This window comes from Diceros bicornis, chromosome 31 (assembly GCF_020826845.1).
Source record: "Diceros bicornis minor isolate mBicDic1 chromosome 31, mDicBic1.mat.cur, whole genome shotgun sequence".
NCBI classification, from domain to species: Eukaryota; Metazoa; Chordata; class Mammalia; order Perissodactyla; family Rhinocerotidae; genus Diceros; species Diceros bicornis.
The window spans coordinates 11199270-11227112 of record NC_080770.1 but is presented as its reverse complement, the minus strand read 5'-3'; the positions used below and the strand labels follow the sequence as shown (position 1 = coordinate 11227112).

Sequence of the window (27843 nt, the reverse complement as noted above, 5' to 3'; positions counted from 1 at the left end):
CCCCGAGCCTGAGCCCTGGACGCCGGGAGCCGAGGGTCTGGGCGGGCCGGGGCCTGTGCTAGGGAGGCCGCTGGACTTGGATCGGAGCAGCACTTAGGAGACGCAGGGCAGTAGAGTAAGTGCGCGCGGGCAGCCGGCGGTGGTGGGAGATGCTTAGAGATTTGTTACCCCTCCCGCCAACTCCGGACCGGGGGCATGACCCCCGTCCCCCGCCGCCCCTTGTGGCCTGGAAATGGACGGGTCACCTCTTCCAAGTGGCGAGGTGACCTGCCTTAGTCCCGGGGCCGGAGATTACCCCCACCCTCCATCTAGGTCACCAGGTTCTGAGAGAATAGTTCGGTCCCCTCCCCTTCTCTGGTGCCCAGCTCCTTGTGTGCCTAGGAAGCCCTTTGTTGACCTGGATGCGTAGGAAGCGCACACCGACCGGGTCGTGGACCGAATTATGCCAGAGGGCATTTCTGTACAGTTAACCTTCGCTCAACACCTCCCCCTCGGCTGAGCGGCATTTTAAACGGACCATTTCCGGAGGCCAATACTGCTCCTATGTGCCCCTATGCCAGTGCACTCCCCAACCACGTTTCGCTGTCAGTTTGGCTGTTCAGTTTCATCCAGCCACCGTGGCCTTCTCTGCGGGGTGCCCAGAGCCAAAACTTGGCGCCTGCCTTTCGGAGGCTGAAATCGAGTAGGCGGCTTCGCTGTGGTTAGGGGCACAGTTTAAATTCAGGCCTCACCCCCGACATACCGGGTGACCTGACTTTGACTTAACTTCTCTTTGCCTCAGTTTCCTCATCTGCACATGGGTATCCTTCAGGTTGTGGGGAGAATTAAATGAGATAATGCCTGACCTGGGCACGGAGTAGGACTTCGTAAATGGGAGCAGCTGTTATGATGGTCCTTCACTGAGGTGGGGTTGGGTGCCCAACTTCCTGCACCCTCAAAGGAACAGGCATTGCAGAGGCGGGCGGGGGGTGGGGGCCCTGTAGTCTGGTGTGTGGTGTGAGGGAAGTATTGGGAGAGAAGGATGAGCTCCCTTCTCCCTTGATGGGATGTTAAGTGCTCTGGATTTGTGCACAGGTTCTTATACGGGCTGAAGATGAGATTTTTGCTGTTCCTTCCAGGAGCCTGATTCTTAGTACCCTGATTCCTCCTTTCTCAGAGTCACCTCTGTTCTAATGTACAGTGACCTTTTTTAAATAGCCAAGCTGACGTCTGCTAAAAACAAACTTTGCCATGGAAGAAGCTCAAACACTTTTTTTGCACTTTGTGAAGGAAGCTCTCGCCCACTTTGCTATTTGGAACTAATACTTTAAAAAATAAGATGGCAAGTTGTTGCTTTCTGTAGCTCCTCTGCAAACCTCTGTTTTGGTTTTGGCTTCCTTAAACAATTTTCTCATAACTGGCCTCGAACGGGGATCCTGCACTTTGCTAGGGCTTAGCACTGGGGCAGAGGGGCCGGGGGGAGCAGAGGGATGGCAGCGGAGAGGCGGAGCCCATGACTGGCTGGCTGCAGAGCTGTCTGTGCCCGAAGCCTCTGCCATCTGTTTGGCCCCACCCCGATTAGTGCTGCCCTTGGCATCTAGGAGCAGTGGCTTTGGATGAGTATGGTGTGCCCTAACCTGTATAGAGTGAGCTCATGTGGTGTCTCTGAGTGTGTGTGTTGGGGCGGGGAGGAGGGAGTACCTGCAGGGTGTTTATTTCTAAGTGGATTAATTCATTGAGCAAGTATTCCTTTTGTGCTGGGCTCTGAGCTTTCAGCTACGAACCAGACAGACAAGGGCTTGCCCTCTGGGAGCAAAAGTTTAGTGAGCAGAGACAGGCGTAAGTAAACAGATACACAGTCACCCAAGTGCCATGCAGAGAATTGAAATCGATGGATGGGATCATGACTGATGGTCAGGGCCTCCCTGAGTTGCTGAGATCTGTGTGATGAGGAGTGAGCTGTACAAAATAGGAGACAGAAGGTTCCAGACAGAGGGCAGAGTTTGTTCAAGGAACAAAGGCTAGTGTGCCCTGGAAATCAGGCCCCAGGAAATCCCATGAGGCTGCAGCATGACCTGTTAAGCTCTATAAGCTGTCAAGGGGTCAGTGACTTAGCCCCTCCTTCTAGGAGCTTCCATCTTAGGTGGGAAGCCTGACCTTTGCATGGTTCTGGGTTTTGAAGATCTGAGTGGTGGGTCACTGCCATGGCATGAGACACGCAGTCTGTCATTACGACTAATGACCGTCACCCGTTCATTTATTCTTTCATTCATTCACCCAGCAGTTGGATATTTACTTATATTTACCCTGCATGACTAATGTAACACTTCTTCCTTGCCTGGGGCTTTGGTGATGATATTATAACCAAGTCTTGAGGAGGATACCTGAGCTGCTAGTTTTTTGAGAAATTAAGAGAAAACTGGTTTTGTATTTTCCCCTGCCTGATATTTCTCGACAAGTTTTCTTAAAAACAAGACATTGCTTATCTGCTCCCCTCATGCTCCCTCATCCATTTCTAGGGCATTTCAGCTCAAGGGAGAGGGTGAGGGAACCCCTTGGAGAGGAGCATGCCTCTGGACCCCTACTTTTTTTTTTTTTTTGGTGAGAGAGACTGGCCCTGAGCTAACATCTGTGCCCATCCTCCTCTATTTTATATATGGGACGCCACCACAGCATGGCTTGATGAGCAGTGTGTAGGTCCATGCCCAGGATCGGATCCTGTGAACCCCGGGCTGCTGAAGTGGAGTGCGCAAACTTAACCACTACGCCACTGGGCCAGCCCCTGGGCCCCTACTTTTCTTACTGACTCCTTTGGAAAGCAAAACCCCTTCTTTCACTGGGCTCTTGAAGAGGCAGTTGGCTCCCATGTTCTTTGGCCTGATGCCTGGGGTCAGCTCGTGTGTAGCTCAGGGTAACTGTGTCTTAGTCCTTGCTCACCCACAGGTAGTAAGAGGAGAGCGCGCAGGAGAGTAAGAGCACCTTGTGTTTGGGCAGGCAGAGAGGGGTCCTGTGGTGGCTGAAGTTTCTCCCTCATCCAAGAAGGCAGTTGGCCATGCCCTGTCATTTTAAGTTGCAGGGAAGGCCATTTGTAAAAGACTGTTGATACCAGAATTGGCTGGGAAGCGTGGACTTATAGGAACAGCGTGCTATGGGTAGGTGGGTAGGGGCAAGGCATTTGATGAGTGTGAGTAGAAAGGTGAGTCCTTCTTTTTGCAAAAATAAGGCTCGTGGATTGGCATTCTAATTCTGCATCTCTGGGGAGTGGCTCTGAGCAGGGAGGGGGCCCTGCTTTAGGCACTGGGTGTTTTGTGGTGATTGGGAGATGGGTGCTGTGGCCTGGCGGGCTCTTCCCCTGGAGAGGGTTCCAGCTTCAAGCCCTGAGCCCTTAGGCCTCTTGTCCCTACTTCTGCCAGACAGAGCCACGATGGGGACGACAGCCCCAGGGCCCATTCACCTGCTGGAGCTGTGTGACCAGAAGCTCATGGAGTTTGTCTGTAATGTGGATAATAAGGACTTGGTGTGGCTCCACGAGATCCAGGAGGAGGCCGAGCGCATGTTCACCAGGTGAGGGCAGGGGTGTGCTGGCTGAAAGCCCCGGGGGCTGCCTGGCTGCTACGGCCTTGGGGACACAGCAGCCCACTTCCCCACCTGACGGGCAAGACAGACAGGCTGCCAGGGGTCCCTCCTGAGTGCAGTGCGCGTGGGGCCCAACTTAGTATAATGGGGAGAGGAAGGAGAGGTTGGGCTGGGCCTCAAAGGATGGGGCTGTGGAGGCTTGCCTGGCAACCTTGCTCCCCCTGCCTTGTCCCCAGGAGGACGTCCCAATGGCCTGGCAGGGGATTTGCTCATGGCCTTGGAGAGCTCACTTGATGCTGGTCGCCCCAGCTTGACCTGTCACTACCAGGAAACGGGTGGGGGCTGGGCCAGGTAGGGGAGGGGACCCGTGGTTCCCGGGTAGCCACAAACATCACCCTCCTTGTACCAAACAGAGAATTCAGCAAAGAGCCCGAACTGATGCCCAAAACACCTTCTCAGAAGAACCGACGGAAGAAGAGACGGATTTCTTATGTTCAGGATGAAAACAGAGACCCTATCCGGAAAAGGTAGGAGGGGCCACAGGCTACCCCAGCTGGGTACGTGGAGTCTGGAGGCAGGCGGGGTCTGGTGGCGTGGTGCCCACCTGGAGAGTTTTATTCGCAGTGGTAATTGCGAGCAGAGGCCTGCAGGAGTGGTAGTGGGTAGCAGTGGGCCATGCTGAGGGGCGAAATGTTGCGAGGAAATGAAGCAAGACCCTAGAACATGGAGTCCAAAGTTTGCGTGTGTGTGTGTGTGTGTGTGTGTGTGTGTGTGTGTGTGTGCGCGCGCGCGTGAGTACGTGAGATCTGGGCCTTGGAGGATGGGAAGGATTTCCAGAGGTGGGAGAAGGAGAATCCTACCTTCTGCTTGGGAGAGAGCGACCAGAGGTGTGGACCAGGGGGTCTGTTCCCAAGCCCCTGTGGCTGTGCTTATTATGACGCCCATGGAAATGACCCTGGGCTGCAGAGTAGGTGGGGGGCTGGGGTGGGGAAGAGGCTGGGTCATGGGTCAGGCAGTCCTGGGCGCACAGCTCAGCTCTGCCCTGTTGCAGCTGTATGACTTTGGGTTAATTTTTCCACCTCTGAGCCTGAGGTTCCTCATCTCTAAGGTGAGGAGAGTGGTCCCTGCCTCTCAGGGCCATCTTGTGGATTAAGCGACAGCATGAGTAAAGTCACGGGCAGGATGCTTGGCACAGGGTGACCTCAGTCAATGGGAGGTTTGTATGAATTTAAGCTCAGCAGTTCTGTGAGGACTGGCATTATCCCCAGTTTACAGGTAGGGAGACTGAGGCTCAGAGAGGAGTGGCCTGGGGTCTCATGGCTAAGGGGCACGAGCCTGGACTAGACCCCAGTCTTCTGCCTCCAAGCCCTTCTCTTCATACTCCATTCAAGCTCCTGGGGAGACTGGTGCCCCCTGCCTGACTTTTGGGGTGCCCCCGTGCCCTGCTGGGTCATCTCAGCTTCTGTTCTGCTGCCTCTAGCAGGTTGTCGCGAAGGAAGTCTCGGAGCAGCCAGCTGGGTTCCCGGCCCCTGCGCAGCAAGGACAAGGTGGAGAAGCTGGCTACGGTGGTGGGGGAGAACGGCTCCGTCCTGCGGAGGGTGACCCGTGCTGCGGCCGCAGCTATGGCAGCCACCGCGGCTGCTCCTTCGCCCGCCCCTGAGTCTCCCACGACACTGGCCAAGAAGCCCAAAAATAGCCTCATCCAGTGCCAGCTGGTGCCCATGGTGGAGATAGGCGTCAGCGATCACCGGAGTGCCGAGCAGCACCTCAGCCAGGTCAAGTCTGCCCAGGCTCAGTCACGGGCTCCGTCCCCAACCCCGGCCCCAGCCACAGCTCCGGCCTCCCACATCACCGTGATATCGGACGAGGAGTCAACACCCAAGAAGTCCGAGGCCCGGAAACTGGAGTCTGTCACCGTGAGCTCCCTGATGGCTACACCGCAGGACCCCAAGGGCCGAGGGGTCGGAGCGGGGCGGTCCGCCTCCAAGCTCAGGATCGCGCGGGCCTCCCCAAGCCCGCAGGACTCGCCGGGCTCGCCGGCCTCCCCGTGGCGGGAGCGGGTGCTGGCGCCCGTCTTGCCGGATAACTTCTCCACGCCCACGGGCTCCCGTGCCGACTCGCGCTCAGTGCGACGCAGCCTGATTGCCCCGTCTGCCCCGGGTGCCCAGGTCTCGCTGGCCCAGAAGTACTCCCTGGTGTCCAAACAGGAGACCACCGTCCGCAGGTCAAGCAGAAGGATTGCCAAGAAGGCCACAGAAGAGCCGGCCGCCTCCGCCCGCATCATCTGTGAGTCTGGGGGTCAGCAGTGTGCGGGGATGCGGTGCCTGGTCCTTGGTCTCTGGCTCAGCGGGAGGGGCTCTGGGGAACCATCTAGCAAGGAGCTGTGCATAGAATTTTCTGTGATGATGTAAATGTTCCATATCTGTACCTTCCTATACTTAGCCACTAGCTAGTCACCTGTGGTTCTTGAACCCTCACAATGTGGCTGGTGTGATCGAGGAGCTGAATTTTTAGTTTTATTACGTTTTCCTTAATTTAGACTTAAAGAGCCACACGTAGCTAGTGGCTACCATACTGGACAGCGCAGATCTAGTCCAACCCTCTTGTTTTACAGATGAGGAAACTGAGGTCCAGGGAGGTTGGCCACAGTGTCCCTGTGGTTAATGGCCATGCTGCAGCTCCAACCTGGGCCTTTTCCCCAGGGCCAGTGTGTTCCCGTTTCCTCCTGCAGAGGCTCACTTAGATTCACCACGTTCGTGGGCTGCCTCCAGTTAGCAAAACTGTTTGGAGATACTGAGGCAAAGAGAGGTGAATTCTCATTGCAGCAGGCTCATTCCAGGAGGGAATAGATAACTGGGTTTGAGTGCCAGCTCAGCCATTTACCCACCCTGTGACCTTGGGCAGGTGATGGGAGCTTCTTCATGGGCCTCAGTTCCTCATCTGTCAGCTGCAGTAATAATAGCGTCACCTCAGAGAGTTGTCGTGGGGTCTTCCTTGTTAACCCACATAGAATGCTTAGAACAGTGCCTGCCAGGAAGGAAGGGCTCTGTAATGTTAGCTATTTTTATCGTCATCTGATCCCAGCTCAGGGGACCGCTGTCCCAGTGGGAGCAGGTGTTTCGAGCCACAGAGGAGGAACAGGCAGCTCTAAGTGTCAGGGCTGGCTGTGTGGAGGAGGTGGATCTGAGCTGGGACGGTTTCGAAGGATGCCTGGGCTTTTGCCAGGTGGAAGAATGTGAAGAAAGGTATCCCTGGCAGAGGGAACAGCTTGTACAAAGACCCTGAGACATGAAACAGAAAGTGGTGGTGTCTCTGGGGCTCATGTGCCACACTAGGGGCTTGGGCTTGTGGCCCCTTGATGGTTGTTGGAAGGTTCCTGGTACAGTGTAAAAAATGGTCAAGAGGAAGGAAGGGAAGGTGTCAGGGAGACCAGGTAGGAGGCTGCTGGATGGCAAGGAGGTGGGATTGATGGAAAGAACAGGCCAGGTTTTATATTAATGTGTATTACTTTTTTATTATTTATTTATTTATTTATTTATTTTTTGGTGAGGAAGATTGGCCCTGAGCTAACATCTGTTGCGAATCTTCCCCTTTTTTTTTGCTAGAGGAATGTTGTCGCTGAGCTAACATCTGTGCCAGTCTTCCTCTATTTTGTATGTGGGACGCCACCACAGCATGGCTGATGAGTGGTGTGTAGGTCTGCACCAGGGATCCGAACCCGTGAACCCCAGGCTGCGGAAGCGGAGCGCATGAACTTAACCACTATGCCACCAGGCCGGCTCCTATTAATGTGTATTAGAATAGCAGTTGCCATCTGGCTGGCCCTTTGAGATTTATAAAACACAAGGTTGTCTCGTTTGGTCCTTGCAGCCACACCATTAGCCTCTTAGGATTTCTGCACTTTATAGAGGGGGAAACTGAGGCTTACGGAGGCCACTGAGTCTGTCAGTTGGGAAGCTGAGGCTTGAGCCCCACTTGTTTCGTCCTTTCTGGGATGGTGGGCCACTTGCTGAGGAGGCCCTGTGGAAAGCTGCAGGATGGGGTTTGGTCAGGCAGGTGAGGGCACCTCACCTTGCCAGGTTTCTTCCCCACCTGCAGGGAGGGCTTGCTCCAGGCCATGGGGCTCGGGGACACCCAGTCTGGGGCACGTGCAGACTTGCAGTCTGGCACACTGTCCATTTTTGGATTCTCAGGAGGGCCAAGATGGTTCTGACCTGCCTTGGAGATTTCCTCAGACCTGAAGTCCTGGGAAGGGGCCGAAGGGGGCAGGCGAGCCTGGAGCCTAGAGGGAGGGCAGGGGAGAGACTCCTGAGCCCCCTTGTGCTTTTGGGTCAGACATCCAGATCTGAAGCCCTTCAGCCCTTCCGGTTGCTCCTCCCCCTCGGCCCCCTCCTTGTGCATGGTGGCGTCTGATTTGACTGGCACACTGGACCCAAGCCTGTCTGACTCCAGGCCCAGGGCTCGTCCTCCTTCTCCAGGTGGAAGGAAGAGGGAAAGGAAGGGGACAGTCAAACATGGCGGTTAAGAGTTAACCCCGGAGTCACACAGTGTGACCTTGGGCACACTCTTCTCTGAACCTCAGTTTCCCCGTCCGTAAAATGCTGGTAACACCTACCTTGAATGCGGATAGAGAACCTGTCTTAGCGCTTGGATATGGTACAGGCTTAGTCAATCTTAACTATAATGAAACAGCAAATGGTAAGGCCCAAGAACCCCTGTGTCCCTGAAGCTCTGTGTGGGTGTGGCCATGCTGACCCTAAAGGATGCTGCAGGGGTGTAGAGCAGGGAGGAGAGAGGAGCTTCCTGGAGGCTGTCTTGGCGCCAGGCTCTGGGGCTTGGCTGGGAAGGCAACTCAGAGGTGGGGTCTTAGTTTGGGTTCTCCCAGAAGCACCCTTGAGGTAAGGATTTGATGTAACTTGTTGCTTTTGGAGAGAAGGAAACACCTGCAGCAGGGGAGTGAGGAAGTGAGTCACGGAAAAGAAGACTGCTGGTAAGGGGGCCTGGTGCCAGGGGAACCTCTGGAAGCCAGTGGAGCCCTGGGTGCGGGCTACTGGGTGAGGCGTCAGTCCCCTGCACTCCTGGCCTGGTACGCAGTTGGCTAGAGAGCCCCTAGGCAGAGAAATGTGGGTGCAGGAGCTGACGGGCAGGTGGGCTCTGAAGTGGTTGGGCAGGGGTCGCTTTAGGGTTTCTGGAGGGTCCTGCTGTATAGGCCAGGCTCCTCCTTGGGCTTCCCCAGCCACCTCTGCACTGTTGAACAGCACCTCCGTCCCTCTGCCAGGCCTCAGACCACCAGACTGTTTCTGAGGCCCGAATGGCCTGCAGATGGCACTTAACGTTCTAGAGGAGTCTTTGCACTGGTGGAATCGTTGTGCGGTCACGTGGGCGTCTTCTTGCCCTTCCGGCCCCTCTTCAGCGAGCACTGAGCTGGGATGGGAGGCGTGGGGAGATGAGGGGAGCCATGTCTTCTGGCCACAGACCCCCTCAAGTGGGAGCAGGCACCACCTGTAACTGCCAGCCTGGCCCTGTAGCTGCTCCCTCCCGCTCCCCCAGGCTTGGCTTCTGCACCCCAGAAAGGTTGCTGCTTCTGGTTCTCTTTGTGCCCCACAGTTTGCTGCTCTAGCTCCTTGTTCATCTTCCCTGCTTCCCTTAACTCGTGGGCACCGCCTGGCCTCCCGCTGGCTGCCTCTCACCCTACCTCTGGCCACACTCCCGTGCCTGAGGATGCTGCAGGCCAGCCAGCCTTCTTTCTGTTCCCCAAAAGCCTGCTCTCTCCTGCCTCATGGCCTTTGCAGCTGCTGTGCCTTCTGCCTGGACCAGCAGAGGTCGAGGGCCTCTTTGGGCCCTAACTTTGGGCCTCAGCACCTGCTTCTAGTCTTAAAACTTTTGAGGGCATAGGGGCCGGTCTGGTGGCGTAGTGGTTAAGTTCATGCGCTCTGCTTTGGTAGCCCGGGGTTCCCAGGTTTGGATCCAGGGCCAGACCTATGCACTGCTTATCAAGCCATGCTGTGGTGGCGTCCCATATAAAGCAGAGGAAGATGGGCACAGATGTTAGCCCAGGGCCAATCTTCCTCAGCAAAAAGAGGAGGATTGGCAACAGATGTTAGCTCAGGGCTAATCTTCCTCAAAAAAAAAAAAAATTATTGAGGGCATAAAGAGCTTTTGATTATGACGGTTCTATCTACTGATTACTGTATTAGAAATTCAAACTGAGGAATTAAAAAATCTTAATATTATTTAATATTTTATGTTAATATTTCTTAATATTTTAATATTAAATTAAAAATATTTAGTACTTTGATATAAAAATAACAAGCTGTTACCTGTTAATGTTAGATTTTTTTTTTAATAGATAAATAACTGTTTTCCAGAACAAAAATTTAGTGAGGAGATGGGCATTTTTCTACATTTTGCAGATCTCTTTCATGTGTGGCCTCGAAGAAGACAGCTGGATTCTGCATTCAGTCTGTTGCATTGTGCTGTTTGGGTTAAAATATATGAAGAAAATCTGGTCTCACAGAGGTTGTAGTTGGAAAGGGGAGGTATACTTTAAAAGTCTTTTCAGATAATTGTGCATATTCATTTTTTTTTTTTTTAGATAATTTGTGGATACTTGGTGCAACAAGTGCTAGTTTCTTAAAGGCTCATTGCAGTGTGGAATCTAAAGTGTATTGTTGATCCCACATTGGTCTCTGCTGCATTTTGAGTGGATCTTTTAGCCCTGCGTGATTTCATAACCTCATGCATTGGTCATTTGGAAAACAGTATTTCACTGAGTTATGTACATCTTCCAAATGTTGACGTGCTTCACTACGTATTTTTTAAAAGGAGCACATTTATTTTCTGATCTCATCGGAAAAGTCTTTAGATATTGGGATGCTATAAAGCTCATGGTGGTGGATACACGTTTTCCAAAATTCTATTTTTGGCTCTCTTTTCTTGGCTCAATTTTTTATTATTGGCAACAAATACTGTTCATTGCTTTATTTTAAGTGACAGACTCCCTCTGTTCATTTTTAAGAAAATGTCTGCCAAGACCCAATAACCATAGTTGGTCAGTTGTGCTTTCAATTAAAAATAGTGTTCCCTGAGAAAAAGCAGCTCTTCAGCTGGGGACTCAAACTGAGTTCCCTTCACAGAGATGTGGGTGTGTGGCAGCAGGACATTTTGCATGCTTCCCACTTTCTCACACAGAATATTAGAAAGACATGTACTCAAGTTTAGATTTTATGCAATTAGTAGGTTTTTTCTTTTGAGGATTAGCCCTGAGCTAACATCTGTTGCTAATCCTCCTCTTTTTTTCCCCCAAAGCCCCAGTAGATAGTTGTATGTCATAGTTGCACATCCTTCTAGTTGCTGTATGTGGGACGCGGCCTCAGCATGGCCAGAGAAGCGGTGCGTCAGTGCGCGCCCGGGATCCGAACCCGGGCCGCCAGTAGCGGAGCGTGCGCACTTAACCACTAAGCCACGGGGCCGGCCCTGACTCCTTCATTCTTAAGTGAAACTGGACATTTCTGTACTGAGCGTGGGATCCAGTCTGGTTTGCAGCCTCCTTTGGTGCTCAGGCTCCAGCAGTGTCAACTCCCATTGCTTTTGTGCTGTCAGGCAAATCTCAGCAAAGTGAAAAGGGAAAATAACGTTTTAGTATCATGGTGAAAATAGTTAGGACCTCATGGATCCCCCGAAAGGGACTTGGGGACTTGACCCAGTTGGGGAGTCCCAGAAAACACTTTGAAAACCACTGGTCTGGACATCCTTCTCCCTCCCACCCCTCCCCCTTTGATGTAAATGTCTTATCCTTCACGTCTGAACCTCCAGACCAGCTTGGATCGACCATTATAGGCTTTTAAAATCTCTTTTCTCTGGCATTGCCCATATCACCTGTCGTTTACAGGATTATTTGACGATTGTCTAGACCGGATAGTGGCTCTGTCTGTTGTGCTCACCACTGGGTTCCAGGGCCAGTACCTAGTAGACACTCAATGAATATTTGTTGAATGAATAAGTTGCTTTGTGTCGGGCCCCATGCTGGGAGTTGGGAGCCTGGAGCTGCGTTGGACATTGTCCCTCTTCCCAAGATACTCCCAGCTCAGTGAAGGAGCCAAGGTGTGCCCACAGAAGGGCACGTTGCCAGCTAGAGGTAGCAGGAGACGTAAAGCCAACAGCTCCATTGAGGATGCTAGGAGTTGGGGGAGTGCTGAGAGTGAGTGCACAGGGCATAGCAGGAGCTTTGTTGTGAGGGAAGTGGTCTCTGAGGCGGAGAGGGTCTGTGTATGGTGAAAGGAGGGGTCTCTGAGGTGGAGAGGGTCTGTGTCTGGTGAGGGGAAGGGTCTGAGGTGGAGAGGGTCTCTGTCTGGTTGAGGGGAGGGGTCTCTGAGGCAGAGATGGTCTGTGTCTGGTGAGGGGAGGGGTGTCTGAGGTGGAGAAGGTCTGTGTCTGGTGAGGGGAGGGGTCTCTGAGGTGGAGGGGGTCTCTGTCTGGTGAGGAGAGGGGTCTCTGAGGCAGAGAGGGTCTGTGTCTGGTGAGGGGAAGGGTCTGAGGTGGAGGGGGTCTGTGTTTGGTGAGGGGAAGGGTCTGAGGTGGAGAGGGTCTGTGTTTGGTGAGGGGAAGGGTCTGAGGTGGAGAAAGTCTGTGTTTGGTGAGGGGAGTGGTCTGTGAGGTGGAGAGGGTCTGTGTCTGGTGAGGGGAGGGGTCTCTGAGGTGGAGGGGGTCTGTGTCTGGTGAGGGGAGTGGTCTGTGAGGTGGAGAGGGTCTGTGTCTGGTGAAGGGAGGGGTCTCTGAGGCGGAGAGGGTCTGTCTGGTGAGGGGAGTGGTCTGTGAGGTGGAGGGGGTCTGTGTCTGGTGAGGGGAGTGGTCTGTGAGGTGGAGAGGGTCTGTGTCTGGTGAGGGTAGGGGTCTCTGAGGTGGAGAGGGTCTGTGTCTGGTGAGGGGAGGGTTCTGTGAGGTGGAGAGGGTCTGTGTCTGGTGAGGGGAGTGGTCTGTGAGGTGGAGGGGGTCTGTGTCTTGTGAGGGGAGTGGTCTGTGAGGTGGAGAGGGTCTGTGTCTGGTGAGGGGAGGGGTCTCTGAGGTGGAGGGGGTCTGTGTCTGGTGAGGGGAGGGGTCTCTGAGGTGGAGAGGGTCTGTGTCTGGTGAGGGGAAGGGTCTCTGAGGTGGAGAGGGTCTGTTTGGTGAGGGGAGGGGTCTCTGAGGTGGAGGGGGTCTGTGTCTTGTGAGGGGAATGGTCTGTGAGGTGGAGAGGGTCTGTGTCTGGTGAGGGGAGGGGTCTCTGAGGTGGAGGGGGTCTGTGTCTGGTGAGGGGAGGGGTCTCTGAGGTGGAGAGGGTCTGTCTGGTGAGGGGAAGGGTCTCTGAGGTGGAGAGGGTCTGTCTGGTGAGGGGAGTGGTCTCTGAGGTGGAGAGGGTCTGTCTGGTGAGGGGAAGGGTCTCTGAGGTGGAGAGGGTCTGTCTGGTGAGGGGAAGGGTCTCTGAGGTGGAGAGGGTCTGTTTGGTGAGGGGAGGGGTCTCTGAGGTGGAGGGGGTCTGTGTCTTGTGAGGGGAGTGGTCTGTGAGGTGGAGAGGGTCTGTGTCTGGTGAGGGGAGGGGTCTCTGAGGTGGAGGGGGTCTGTGTCTGGTGAGGGGAGGGGTCTCTGAGGTGGAGAGGGTCTGTCTGGTGAGGGGAAGGGTCTCTGAGGTGGAGAGGGTCTGTCTGGTGAGGGGAGTGGTCTCTGAGGTGGAGAGGGTCTGTCTGGTGAGGGGAAGGGTCTCTGAGGTGGAGAGGGTCTGTCTGGTGAGGGGAGGGGTCTCTGAGGTGGAGGGGGTCTGTGTCTTGTGAGGGGAGTGGTCTGTGAGGTGGAGAGGGTCTGTGTCTGGTGAGGGGAGGGTGGCGAGGATCTGCTTGTGGAGGAGATGTAGGGACCCTGCCAGTGGCGCTTGGCTGGGTTCTGAGGGCGTCTTTTCTTACTGTGTTCCCCTCAGGTCACAGTTACCTGGAGAGACTCCTGAGTGTTGAGGTCCCCCAGAAAGTCAGGTGAGTTCAGCCCCAGAGCACGGGGACCTTTCAGGGCTGGGCAGGGCCCACTGGGGGCCCTGTCAGGTGAGCTCCAGGAGTGAAGCATGTCTTGTGCCCGAGCCTTCCCTCCTCGTGGGGACTGCCCATGGACTGCCCACTGCTGCCCCTGCCCCTTTCCAGTCTAACCAGGCAGCGAGCAACAGGGATATCAGTCTTCCACGTCGCTTGTCAGTGTCGCTGGTCAGCTGTGACCTGACCTTGACCCCTCCAAGCCTTACCGTGGGGCTTGGGCTCCATAGCTTGTGAAATTTAGAGGCCTGTGGATGAGCTAGTTTAGCATGAGGACTCACATTCAAATTGGGGTGGGGTAGAATGGGGGTGGCACGGGGACTGGGGGGTACCCCGACTTCTGGATCATACCCCCCACTGCTTTGGGCCAGCACTTCTTTTCCTGGAGGCCACGTCCTGCCATTACTAAAACTTGGCGCCCCATTCCTGCTTTGGAGCAGAGGGTCAGTGCTTGGGATGGGGAGATGGGGTCACAGGGTAGACCTGCTGGCTTTGCTGGCTGCACGGTGGATGGAGAGTGGGCCTCAAAAGACATGTGGCTCAGCAGGGCCCAAGGGGTTGAGGCAGAGCTGGGAAAGGGCTCACATCCCAAATCAAGGCCCTGATGGGGGGAGTGAAGCCAAATTCAGAAGCTGACATCCCTCGTCTGCCCAGGCAGCAGATGCTCCGGGAGCCATTGGTTCTGGCTGTTGTCCTCCTGTCCTGCCTTGGGCTGTGGGTTTGTGGCCCAGGCCAGGGCATCCCATGGGGTTGGGGAGAGGCTCCTGTGGGGAGGACTCGGGCTGGCTGAGCAGGTCCCACAGTACCTCGTGCTCTGCTTTCAGCCCTGAGCAGAAGGAGCCCAACAAGAAGGCTGAGACTGTGGAGGTGGCTGAGCCAGAGGTAAGGTGGGCAGGCTAGGGAAGGAGGCGGGGCTCGTGCTCTGTGCCGCGAGTCCCAGGTGCAGACCCCAGAGCCTTGGTTCTTTCCCCAGGTCCCTGAGAAAGGCAGGAATCCCTCACGGCCCCACAGTGCCACCAAGATCGCCATTAGCACGCCTGGCTCGCAGCCTGTGGCTGGTGGCCAGGAAACGCCCTCTGAAAGGCAGCAAGGTGAGTCTTCCGGACCTGCTGCATGCAGATACCCAGGGCCGTGGGAGCCTTGGAGGCCTCAGCCTGACTGTCTCTGGGGGAGAGGGAAGCCCCGTCTTCTGAGCTGATAGGCCAAAGGTAAATGAGACCGAGGGGTGCGTGCATCTCCTTTGAGTCTGCAGGTTTCATCTCCCACCCTGGGCTGGAGCTGCTGCTGAGTGCCATGGGAGTGGCCATGGCTGGTTGGTACAGGAAGCCGGAGGGGGTGGTGGTGGTGGGGAGGGGTGGCGGGGGGAAGGCCTGAATTGGGGCATTAGCCATGAACGTGCCAAATCCAGGTCTTGGCCCCATTCTGGGGGGTGTTGGGAAGAACTGTGCACTGGAGGATGAACACCTGGCCTCTTGTTTTGTCTCTGCCGCTGCTCACTTCTCACCTTTGTGGGTCCCCTGTCTAAAGAGGGCGGGAGATCTGTGGGCTCTGGCACCCCCAGGCTGCTGGGGAGTCCCAAGGTCTGGCTCACGTCTCCCTGGTGGGAAGAGCACTGTAGCTGTGAGGTCTTGAACACAGCTTTGCCAGCTTTATGATGGGGTCAGGGACAATGGCCATGCCAGCCCCACAGTCCTCCAGGGGGGCTGCAAGGACCCTTTGGAGTAGAGAGTAAAAGGGCCTGGGAGAGCTTGGCGCTTCTCTTAGCAGTGAAACAAAATGTACTGACCCCGCACCCTCATGTGGACCCTGCACAGGACCCCTGCCCTCCTCCTCTCGTGGCGGCCCCAGGTGAAAGGGCCAGGAGGAGTGGGATTTCAAAGCCAGTCACAGGGTCTGTTAGAGCTTGCAGCTTCTGTACACTTCTGTTCCTGAAAGGCACCCTCCAGTGCTCAGGGTTAGAGGTGGGCGGGACATGATTGGGGCCACCTCCATGGGATTGTCCTGCTGTTCTTGTCACAGAGGCCAGGAATGGGGGTGAGGGGTCTACATGGGGGTGAGGGGTCTACCGGCTGGGGATAGCATGCTGGGCTCTCAGTGTCCACAGATTTGTCAAGGCCAGTCGGTCCTAAGGCTGATGCTTCTGCCACTGGCCATCCTTGGGACTGTCAGGAAGAGAGCCCTGCCCCGGCCACGGCTGCTACCGGTGGGCACCTTCCCCTGACCCCTCCATGCCGTCCCTGCAGCTCACTGAAATTGCTCTCTTCACAGAGGCCAAGACTGACCAAGCAGATGGCCCCAAGGAGCCACCCCAGAGTGTCAGGTTTGCATCTGGGAGGGGGTGTTCTGAGGGCCCAGAGGAGCATGCATGAACCTTGAGTCCTCGTTTGGGGAGTGTGGGTGTGTGGTCAGGGGCCTCTGTTGCCTCTTGGCAGGGACGGGGCCTGGTGCTCTGACTTAATGAAAGAGGCAGCTTGATGTGGTGGGACCAGCCTGCCCTGAGAGTGGGCGACTGGGTCGTAGACCCCATCCTTCTGTGTCCTTCTGGCTTTGTGACCTTGGACTCGTCACTTCCCTTCCTCTGACTGGGCAGAGGAGGGTTGGTCAGGGAGACCCCACCTCTTCCAGTCTGGGGTCCTGTGAACTAGGCCCAGTTTTGTGGGCAGGGGTCACCTTTTATGGGGTGTGGCTGGGGCTCTCGGGAGGGTACCAGGTCAGCCCCAAGACACTGCTGCCCCCTGCACCTCGGCAGGAGGAAGCGCAGCTACAAGCAGGCGGTGAGTGAGCTGGATGAAGAGCAGCAGCTGGAGGATGAGGAGCTGCAGCCCCCCAGGAGCAAGACCCCTTCCCCTCCCTGTCCAGCTAACAAGGTGAGCAGACACCTGCCCTCCTTCAGTGCCCCTACCCCATCCTTGAGTCCTGACCCTGGTCCTCCTCTGCAGGTGGTGCGGCCCCTCCGGACCTTCCTGCACACCGTGCAGAGGAACCAGATGCTCATGACGCCAACCTCAGCCTCCCGCAGCAGCGTCATGAAATCCTTCATTAAGCGCAACACTCCCCTGCGCGTGGACCCTAAGGTGAGGGAGCCCGCGCCGAGCTTTGCTAGAGCTGGGGCAGCGTCACTGAAGGCTCCAGTCTGTCCCCTAGGCTACTGAGAGCAGTGTGGTCTGGGCCGAGGTGGGTGTGACCTGGCATTGGTTAAGGGCCAGCTCAAGCCTTTGCCACCATGGGCTGCTTTGGTATTTGGGGATTGTCTTGACCTCTTGGGCTCTACACTGCAGCCTAGAGGCTCTGCCGGCTCACTGTGACCCCTGGGTCTTGGGCCCTGGGCCGGGAGGTTGCAGAGTTGGTCTAGCTGGCCACCACCCTGCCTGTGCCTCCCCACACTCCCGGTGGTTTGAGTGGTTAAGGTGAGGAACGCATGTGGATTCATTCACTCTTTGGGGTTGAGGGCTGGGTGAGCTGAGCATAGATGGTGGTGCTGCAGGAGAGGGTGCAGGCTCCGAGCAGACTCAGGCACAGCCGGGAGCCTGGCCTGCTTTCCTGGACGTCCCCTGGCCTGGCATTAACTCTTGGCTTTTTCCTTGTCTCTCTCTTCCACAGTGCAGCTTCGTTGTAAGTAAAGCCTTTTCCTGTCCCGGTAACCCAGCTCCACCTAGCACTTCCCTGCTGTCGCCCTGTCCCTGCAAAACTGACACCTGTAGAAGCACTAACCTCGTCAGCAGGAGTGTTAAGAGAGATGGGAGGTGGGAGGTGAGCCAGGGGCGCTGAGTGGCTGGCTGGAGGCTTCCAGAAGTCCTGGAGCCGGGCCTCCTCCCTCTGCAGAGCCTGCCCTCTCTGCCCTTGACTCTGCTCCTAGGAGGACGAGTCTCAGAGCCTCCCTGAGGCAGGAGGAAGCCAAGCAAAGAGGCTATGACCTACAGCTGGTCACCAGGGCCACAGCTTGAGGTGTTCCCTACAGCCACCTCCCTCCCTGCTCCCCAGCACCGACCGGGCTCCCCTCAGGGTCTGAGGCTGCAAAGAGAACAGACAAGTCGCCTCTGACCCCCAGAGCCACTGAGATTTATTGTGTCACAGACCTGAGCTCCTGCCTTGAGCAGGCGGAGCAGTGGGGGAAACCGTGGTTGAAGGCCGGGTCTTGCCGGGTGGTGGTGGAACTGTCAATGGCGGCCTCTGGAAAGAAGGCCACAGAAGCTGTTCTCTTCTCAGATACCTCAGAGCTGAGCTGGGCCACTGGCCATGTGCAAGGAGCCACGGAGAGCTGGGACCTGCTCAGCCCGCAGGTCCTGGCTCCCTGGGGTCTCCAGGGTTGCAAGGCTGCCGCCCCTTCATTCCTTTAGTTCCCACTGGCGCTTTGAAGGGCCTCCTACTAGGAGGGCTTCTGCATCTAGCCGAGGGCCTGAGTAGCACTGCTGTGGGGCTTGGCAGGTCAAGGGGCTTCCCAGCAGCTGGACAGGTGAACCCTGAACTTGCCTCTCCTGCAAGGAGACTGGTCTCTGGGTGGATGGCCTGCCTTCCAGTATGCCAGCAAGCAGGCTGTGTGGCTTTACGTGCCTGTTTTTGTGCCAGGCCCCTGCTAGGCACCTGGGCCCACAGCAGAGAACCAGACTTGGACTTGTTCCTCCTACAGGGAACCCCTGTGCCCCAACTGGACTGATCAGAGCCTTGCAGGGCTCATGGGGATGACCGAGAGGTCTAGCAAGTTGCCCTTTCCTGCTTGGGGAGTCCAGACCCTCGTACAGGGCATCTAGTGGGTGTGAGAAAGTCCTCTGTTAGGACATTGGGGGCTTAGGTAGGTCACAGGGGCCTCGGGGCCTTGGACTAGTTTTCTAACCTTTGGGCCTAAGTTTCCTCAGCTACAAAGTGAGGAGACCATTGAACCCAATTTGCTCTGACTTCGGAGCATTCTTCATACTACTCAGTCACTCCGTGTTACCCATAACCGGCTCCCTTCTCTCCGTCGTTAGGATTGTACTGCCCTGGGGCCGGATTTCTAGGTGGGAATAGAAAGGTCAGAGGCCAAGGAGAAATGGGCAGTAAGTAGTAGGGAGGGGGGCCTATGGGTGGCTGAGCTCAGAGGTGGGAGTCTGATGGGAGCCAGAGTGGGGTGGTGGGTGAGGGGCCTCTGGTCTGGGTCCCAGACTGCACCCTCATCCGCTGACCGTTCAGGGGTAAAGCAGCAGTCTCGTCCTTGGCCAGGTGGTCTGGAGCCCCTGTCTATTTCACTGGGAGCCCCTTGCCATGGCCGTGCCCCTGGGGCTTTCTGAGCCTGCGGAGGAGGGGGTCCCAGCATTAATCTGCACAACCAACTAAAAAAAAGTTGTTTTTAAAATGATTCGGTAGCTGTATCACAGGAAGTTTGGAAAATAAAGGAGAAAATACCATCCCTAATCTGTCTCGCCAGCCTGTGGTCACCTCTCTCAGCAGTCGGCAACATTTTCTTTTATTTTTTTCCAACTATTATGAATAGTTGATATACACAAAAGAGTGTGTGTGTGTATACACACAGTATGAAAGTTATAAAGCATAATAATAAATTAACACGTGTATACCTACTGTCCCCTTAAATAGAACATTAAGCATAGCTTTCAGAGCTTTCTGTCTCTTCCCAATCTCATTCTTCATTTTCTTTTCAAATGTACTTTTACATTGTCATAATCAGAGTGTACATCCAATTTTGGACCTGATTTTTGTGCTGCCTGTGACTTGGCAGGCCTGAGTCAGGTGCACGTGGGACTCAGGCCCTTGGGAGGCCTTTGGGTCCCCCCAGGAGAAGGGCTGAAGTCCCAGGCCTCAATCTGAGTGAGGATGGAGGTGTGTTTGGGGGCAGCTCTGGCTCTCAGAAGCTGTCTGATGCTGCTGCCCATCTGGCTGGGGGCTGTGGGCCGTGGGGCTGCCTTTGGGGCTGGGCGGTTGTCCTGGGCCAGCCACGTTCCTGGCCCAGCCCTGGGCTGCCCTCGCTCACCCTCCCGCCTCGCCCAGGAGAAGGAGCGGCAGCGCCTGGAGAACCTGCGGCGGAAGGAGGAGGCAGAGCAGCTCCGCAGGCAGAAGGTTGAGGAGGACAGGCGGCGGCGGCTGGAGGAGGTGAAGCTGTAAGTGGCCTGGCTCCCGGCCCCCGGCCTGGCCTGCCCCGGCCTCGGCTGGGCTCCCATGACTGCCCTGTGCCCACAGGAAGCGTGAGGAGCGGCTGCGCAAGGTGCTGCAGGCCCGGGAGCGCGTGGAGCAGATGCAGGAGGAGAAGAAGAAGCAGATCGAACAGAAGTTTGCTCAGTTCGACGAGAAGTCTGAGAAGGTGTGAGCCTTGGGCTGGGGGCGGCCAAGCTTCAGGGTGGGCTGTACCCTGGTGGGGCCCAGCGTGTCAGACTTGGTGGCCCAAGGGTTAGGACCGGACCCCTCGGAAAGTCCTGGGTTTGCTGCTCTGTACCCCTCTCCTGTCTGTCCCATGGGCCCTGGAGTCTGTTCTGAGTCAAGCGGAGGGTGGGTGGTCTCTGCTCTGGACTGAGCAGTGGCCCTTTGCGAGTGGGTGGTCTGATGCTCCTGGGTGGTCTGAAGCTGGGTTCACAGGGACACGGGGTGCCTGTCATGCAGAATTCTGGGCCCCACTCTGTAGAGTTGGGTGGAGTTGAGAAGGGCTGCTTCAATGGGCACATGTGGGTGGGCTCTGCAGGCCAAGGAGGAGCGGCTGGCTGAGGAGAAGGCCAAGAAAAAGGCAGCAGCCAAGAAGATGGAGGAGGTGGAGGCGCGCAGGAAGCAGGAGGAGGAGGCGCGGAGGCTGAGGTGGCTACAACAGGTACAAATGCAGGTAGGCAGAGGCGGGTGGGCATCAAGGAAGAGGAGGAGAAGGACAGACACTGCCTCGGCCCCCTGAGGACAGCTGGGCACACCCCTCTCTGTTGGGTTGATCCTGGTGGATCTTGTTCCTTCAAGCCCAGAGGAGGTTCAACGAATGCCTTGGAGACGGGGATGGTGATAGTAACCTGCCCGTTTTCTGTAGAGGCGGCAGTTTGAGGATTAAGTGCATGGATTCTGGAGGCAGACTTCCAATCTCAGCTCTGCCATTTATTAGCTGTGTGACCCTGGGCCGGTTACTTGACTTCTCTGTGCTTTGGTTCCTTCAGGTAGCCGTGGTATCTACTTGATAGGGTTGTTGTGAGAATTAAATGTTCAGCCTGTAAAAGTAGGGGCCTACCTCTTCCTGGGAATCCTCAGTCTTATGACTTGTAAGGGACACAAATGTGTCAGTAAGGGGGTTATAATACTAATGGCTAAAATTTATTGAGTATTTACTGCATGCCAGGCACTGTCCTAAGAGTGTTATGTGTGTAAACTCAGCAGCTTCATGAAGGGTAGGTATTACCCTTGTTCCCGTTTTATCGATGAGGAAACTGAGGCCAGGGACCTTAAGCAACTTGCCCAGTGTCACACAGCTAGTGAGTCTGGCTCCAGAGTCTATACCCAGAACCTCTAAATCTGCTGCAGCAAAAGAATTGTCACAAGATGCCTTTTAGGCCTGGTCATGGTGATTCTTGTGGAGCCTCACTTGGGGAGGTCCCTCGGCTCAGCCCCTGCCGTTTTCGGATGCGAGAGGAGCCTGGGCTGCCGGGTGGAAGCAGGCCCTCCGGCCAGCCTCTCCGCCCTCCCTCCCGGACCCCTCCTGCCTCTCCAGCCCAGGTCTGGCCTGAGGGCCCTGTCCTTGCTCTGCGTTTGCAGGAGGAGGAGGAGCGGCGGCACCAAGAGCTTTTGCAGAAGAAGAAGGAGGAGGAGCAGGAGCGGCTGCGGAAGCTGGCCGAGGCCAAGAGGCTGGCAGAGCAGCGGGAGCAGGAGCGGCAGCTGGCGGAGCAGCGGGAGCAGGAGCGGCAGCGGGAGCAGGAGCGGCTCCAGGCCGAGCGGTGAGGGAGCCCTGGCTGGCCAGGCTGGTGGGCCCATCCCCTGGTTGGCCCCGGGCATCCTGCTGTTGTCTCACCTGTGCTGTGCGTGTGGCTGAGAGACAGGTGTAGCCGTCACCAGTGTAGATGCAGCGCCCACCTTCACTTGGGGGTTTGTAAAAGGACAGGCTCTTTTCTTGGCTCCACACCCAGAGGCCTGCAGCAGGCACACCACCTGAATATGGCACCTTGGTTACTGGAGATTAGTGGAGTGCTACGTGGAGTCACTCGGGATTTTATCTTGGTTCTGCCTCCAACCTGGTGTTGGGACCCCTCTGGTTCATTTTTTCCTCAGCTGACACGAGGGGGGTGCCTAGGATGAGCCGCTATTTCTCCACAGGACCACTGTGGGCATTTGGGCAGGAGAGTTCTTGGTGCTGGGTGATACGCTGTGGTGCATCACAGGGCCTGCAGCATCCTTGGCCCTGCCCACTAGATGTGCCTCCTCTGGTGTTGATGACTCAGGTTGCCCCCCACCAACATTTCCTCACTGCCCCCCATTGGGAACCGTGAGGTCTTCCTCCTGGATGAGCCCTGAGGTCTTCCAGCTCTCAGACGCAGTGGTCTCTGTGCAATAGGCAAGAATTCCTCATTTGGTTCCACCAGCGTCTATCTGGGGTGTACTTGGACTGGTTGTGCTGGGTTCTGGGGATGCCAAGGAGGAGAAGCTGCAGTCACTGTTGGCCGGGAGATACGTGGGATCCTGTGCCTGTGTGTAGACATAGAGAACTGTGCCCGTGTGTATGTACACATGCGGGCATACCCAAACCCAGGCCCACCAGCCGCCTCTCTCTGGCCTCCAGCTCCTGGGAAACAGCAGGCAACGCTTTTCCCCGTGTCCATCTTTGTGGTGGCTGTGGGCCCGGTGGAGAAGTGGGGAGTCACAGCCAGAGGGTGGGCTGCGTCAGGGCCATCTCCTGGTGCTTATTGATTGACACAAAGGTGTCCCTGGTCCTGTGGGCAGAGTCAGAGACAGGAGCCCAGGAGAGGGACAGAGCGTGGGTAGCTGGCAGCTGATGTGGTTTGAGAATTGGGTGTGTGCTGGGGCAGTGCCAGGGGCTTCGAGGGTGATGGTGTGATGGTCGTAATGGTTGGCAGCTTTGGCGGGTACTGAGCTACACACTTTACATACATTTGCTCGTTTACTCCTCACTTGAAGGCCCTGGGGGGATAGGAACCAGCAGCTCCACTTCCCACAAGGGGAAACAGGTTCAGAGAGGTTAAATGACTTGTTCACGGTCACAGACTAGTAAGTGGAGGTGGCTCCAGAGCCTGTGAACAGCCCCTCCCCTGCTTCACGCCGGGCTTGGAGCTGAGTGTCTGCCCTGCGGGTCAGGACGATTGCAGGTAACTCAGATGATCTCATTTAGTTCTCACGGTGACTCTGGAGGAAATGTGTTGTGGTCCCCATTGTACTGCAGATCAGACTGAGGCTCAGAGACCTAAGTTGTGTGAAAGAGAGGAGGCCCAGCTTGGTGGACGCCAGAGCTGAGTGCTCCCTACACCCTCGGGTGTGCACCCTCCCAGCCCTTCGTGCACAAGGGCAGGGTTTGGCTCTTAGCTGCTGGGCCCGTTCTGCCCTCCCCTCTTCTACGGTGTGTGCCGGTGGGCCTGGCTTCCTTGGCAGGGATAGGAACAAGGCCAGGGCTCGGCTTCCTGCCCTGACAGGCTCTTTCTGGGTCCTCAGGGAGCAGCAGGAGAGGGAGAAGGCCCTGCGGCTGCAGAAGGAGCGGCTGCAGAGGGAACTGGAGGAGAAGAAGAAAAAGGTAAAGGGCAGCAGGAATGTGGGGCCCCCGCGGGGTCTGAGCTGAGCTTCAAGCAGGAGCTGCCTTGATGTGTGGGGCTGGCGTGGGGGCGGGGAGAGCGTACACACAGGGTCTCTAACGCCCCTGCTGGCTGCGGGGTCCCAGGAGGAGCAGCAGCGCCTGGCTGAGCAGCGGCTGCAGGAGGAGCGGGAGAAGAAAGCCAAGGAGGCGGCGGCGGCGGCCAGCAAAAGCCTGAACGTGACCGTGGACGTGCAGGTGAGACCCGGGCACCAGAGCGGAGAGGGCCCCCCAGCGCTGATTGTTCTCCTCCCAGTAGCTGGAGGCACAGGGTGTATATATGTGTATGTGTGTGTGTGTGTGTGTGTATAGGACCATATATATTACAAGAAAAGGAAGGGTTCAGTTGGTCCAATTGTTTTTACTATTTTTGGTATGTATATTCTGTCTTATTCTAAAAGTAGAATTTGTTGTAAAAAACAAACCTAAACTTCATAAAAGAGCATAAAGTAATAGAAAGTTACCCTCAGAGGAAAACTCTAAATCTGAGGTATATCGTTCTGTATTTTTAAACATGTGACCATTTTATACACACACACGCACACAGTTTTAAGTGGGCACAGACTATACGGACTGTCTTCTTCATCTGTTCGGGCTGCTATGACAAACTACCACAGACTGGGTGGCTTAAACAACACATATTTCTCACAGTCTGGAGTCTGGGAAGTCCAAGGTCAAGGCGCCGGCAGATTCAGTGTCTGTCGAGAGCCCTCTTCCTGATTCACAGACATTAGTGTGTCCTCATGTGTCGGAATGGGAGAGGGAGCTCCCTGGGGTCTCTTTTCTGAGGGCACTAGTCCCATTCATGAGGGCTCTGCCCCCGTGACCTAAGCACCGCCCGAAGGCCTCACCTCCACATTTTGGTGGGATACAAGCATTTATATCCTGTAACGCATACCATTTGGCAGCTTGGATTTTTCTCCCTTTTTTTGCTTTCATTTAGTATATGGTAGACATCTGTGTGTCTCAGCACTTGTAGATCTCTTATTTTTGACTGCTGTGTACAGTTACTTGTACCAGAAGTTCTTTAACCAGTCCCTGTCGACAAGCATTTGGACTATTTCCAGTTTAATGCTGTGACAGAGTGTAGGACAGTCTTGTGTTGCTTAACGACGGGACGTGTTCTGAGAAATGGTCGTTAGGCGATTTTGTTGTGTGAACATCATAGAGTTTACTTACACGTGCTTAGGTGGTACAGCCTGCTACACACCTAGGCTGTGGTACTAATCTTATGAGAGCACCGCCATATGCGCAGTCCACTGTTGACCGAAACATGGTTATGCGGTGCGTGAGGGTGAGGAAGGGTTTTCACTGCAGCGTAGATTAAGATGTCGAAAGCTTGGAAGTGAGCTGAGGGTTCGTCTATAACGGACGTTTAAATTACAATCTTGGAGTACCCAGAATCCTTGAGCTGTTCAAAGGAGACACTGACACACCGACCTGGAGGAATGTTTGCAGCATACTTTACCATGAGAAGGGAAGATACAGAGTCGTGTATGTGGTGTGACTTTTTACATTAAAAAGTGACCCATGAACTATTTTATTTTTCCCGTGAAATGAGGGAGGTGACCAGAGCCCCCGCACTCTTCAGTGGTAAGAGGTGAGGAGCGCAGGGGAGGGGGAGCTGACGGCCATGTTTGTGTTTTCCAGTCTCCAGCTTGTACCTCGTATCAAATGACTCCACAAGGGCACAGGGCGCCCCCCAAGATCAACCCAGATAACTACGGGATGGATCTGAATAGTGATGACTCCACTGATGATGAGGCTCATCCCCGGAAGCCCATTCCCACCTGGGCCAGAGGTGAGCAGGGCCCGGAGCCCCCCAGAAGACCTGGGTCCTCACCTGTGATTTCTTGGGTCCCGGAGGGAGTGGCCCAGCCGCTGCAGGTGTCGGGAGGCTGTGGTACCTGTGAGTTGGCAGCTTGACGCGCTGGCCCAACAAGGCTGCTTCATGCCTTGGATGCGCCCAGGGAAGGATGGGCACCCTGTGGCCAGGGGGCTCATCTGAGGACCAGGTCTATGAGGTTGGGCGCCTTTGTTCTCAACAAACGTATTCAATTGTGGCTAGCCGTGGGCAGGCGTGGTGCTGGGTGTTCCGGCTCAGGCTCTGGGTCCCTCCTTGGAGTCCCGCCCAACAGGCCAGATGAGACTTGGACCCAAAACACCCTGGGGTGGGAATAGAGCTAAGAGTGGTAATGGGGTTCAGGCAGCTGGGAGAGCTGGAGCTGGGGGTTCCAGCCAGTGGGGAAGGCAGGAAAGCCCTGAGGCCTGGGTGGGGGCTCTTGAGCAGGATTTGACCCTGGGGTCTACGGGCCCCAGCATTTAAACAGGGTGAGCGTGACCGTGCTGCCTAAGGCCTGGGTGCAAAGCCTGCCGGAGCGGGGGCCAGTGCACACAGTGGGCGCCTCACAGAGTTTGCTGAGCCGGGGGTCAGGGCGGGGTGCAGGCTCACTCCCCAGAGGGAAGGGCCCAGAACCCCATAGGGGCTCAGCTCTCCACAGAAGACAACTTGCTCTTGTGAGTTTCTCCTCGTTTGAAGCCCACAGTAACCGGAATCTGACTTAGTCTCCTTAACTACCTGCATCAAGTCATTCAGGAGGTGGCAGCAGGCAGAGGTCAGCATGGCCAGGGAGCCAGATGGCCGGCAAGCCACCTTAATTGTGGTTGACCTTCGCCAGCTTACTTAAACTCTCTCTGTTGTCTCATCTGTGAAATGGGGTGATAATAGGACCCAGCTGAGAAGGGTCATTGAGGATGAAGTGAGTTAGTGTAGGAACGCCTGGTGCAGAGTGAGTGCTGGGTGCACGTTCTGCCTCCTGATCCCTGAGGGTCCTCCTCAGCCTCGTCGGCCAGGCTGTGCCCCACCCACAGCCTCAGCCCAGAGGCCCCCTCAGCCTGCACCCTGCCCCGTGGGGGCTGTGGGCTGAGGAGATAAACAGCTGACCGAGCAATTGAGGCCGGCCTCATCAGTTAAGTTCTGGCGCTAGACTTGTCTTCACACCCCGGCTCTGCCGTTACTAGTGTGTGCCTTTGGGCAAATCTCAGCACTTATAAAACGGGGAGAATAAAGGACCTGCCTCCCGGGTGGTTGAGGTCGTGCAGCGAGGGCTCAGACGAGTGCCTGGCCCATGTGAGCTCCTGAGGACCTGCGTTCAGGCTAGGCTGCCAGAGGATGGCAGTAGCACTGGGCAGTAAGAGCATTGTCAGTGTTTGGTGCTGGGCTGGGAGGAGGAGGGCTCTGAGAGGAGCTGATGTGGCAGGAGGTGGGGCGTGCTGGGGTGGAGAGGGTGACAAGGGCTCTGTGGGTGGGGTGGGGTCTGGGGAGGCTCATGGAGAGCCCCAAGGCAGTGACCCCGCCCGCCGTGTTCCCCCGCAGGCACCCAGCTCAGCCAGGCCATCATCCACCAGTACTACAACCCCCCGAACCTTCTCGAGCTCTTTGGAACCATTCTCCCGCTGGACTTGGAAGACATCTTCAAGAAGAGCAAGCCCCGCTACCACAAGCGCACAAGCTCTGCCGTCTGGAACTCGCCACCCCTGCAGGGCACCAGGCTCCCCAGCAGCCTGGCCTACAGCCTGAAGAAGCACTGAGGCTGGCCCACCAGCCTTCTCGGCAGTCTCAGCCCGTCTGTGTCTGTCTGTCCGTCTCTCTGTTGGTCTGGTGCCCTCCTGCCTGGTCTTCTATTGCCAAGGGTTTGGTCATGTATATAAATGTCCTCTGTGTGCTGCAGTGGAAAGTGGCCCAGGCCTGTTCGGAGGCTGCGTTTGGTGGGGGTTTGTGGGAGAACCAGGCCCAGCCCCGCCTGGCCCGCAGGCAGCACTCTGTAAATAGATGGTTATAATTCAGCTGAATTTTAGCCTCTAGTGTTTGAGAGGTAGATTAATAAAGTCTATTCCTTCAAATCTGCTGTGGGTATCGTGAAGACTAGGGGCCTCAGCAGATGCTCCGGACCCTGGCCCTGCAGCCATGTGTCTCGGGCCCCTGCATGGGCTGGAGGACCAAGGCACTGTTCCTCCTCCTGGGTGTGCTCCAAGGTCACCTGAGACCCACCCCCAGAGATCTGATGCAGTGGGTGATTCTGATGCCTGAGAAGCACTTCAGTTCCTTTCACGATGGGGCAGGTGAAGATACTTCCTTTTCTCTAGGGAGCTCCCTGTTTGTAAAGGGGCGCTTGTTCAGTGTGAAAGACCTGGGATTGAGGTCAGGAGACCTGGGCTCTTGGCACAGCTCTGCCACTTAAGACAGTCCCTCAGCCCCTCTGTGCCTCAGGCTCCCCCCTTGCTGCACAGACCGTGAAAGAACTTGAGAACGAGATGTGTTGACGTGGGAGGTCTGATTAGAAAGGCGATGTCTCTTGAAACTGCCTTGGGGCCAGTGCTTGAAGCAGTCGAGATGTTTCTCCATCAAAACCAGGCAGCTGCTAATGAAATGCTTAGTGCCAGTGGAAGCTGGCCCTGGTCCTGCCCACTAGCTGCCAGCTGTGGTCCCAA

At 56.0% G+C, this 27843-nt stretch overlaps 1 protein-coding gene across 7 annotated transcripts; it reads left to right on the top strand.

The window, feature by feature from the left end:
• On the top strand, nt 1-27843 carry INCENP (inner centromere protein). Of its 7 annotated transcripts, none has more exons than XM_058526683.1 (19): nt 1-115; nt 3397-3543; nt 3969-4082; nt 5036-5841; nt 13505-13556; nt 14432-14489; nt 14581-14698; nt 15876-15927; nt 16357-16474; nt 16547-16681; nt 17208-17219; nt 19587-19696; nt 19776-19896; nt 20272-20406; nt 21315-21493; nt 23217-23295; nt 23440-23550; nt 25003-25153; nt 26729-27843. In XM_058526683.1, the coding sequence occupies exons 2-19, from the start codon at nt 3404-3406 to the stop codon at nt 26941-26943; spliced, it is 2706 nt and encodes a 901-aa protein (XP_058382666.1). In that variant the 5' UTR covers nt 1-115; nt 3397-3403; the 3' UTR covers nt 26944-27843. The 7 variants fall into 7 exon arrangements, with proteins under 7 accessions (XP_058382666.1, XP_058382671.1, XP_058382668.1 ...); XM_058526688.1 differs by having other exon boundaries at nt 3393-3543; nt 5039-5841; nt 20272-20394; XM_058526685.1 differs by having other exon boundaries at nt 3393-3543; nt 5039-5841.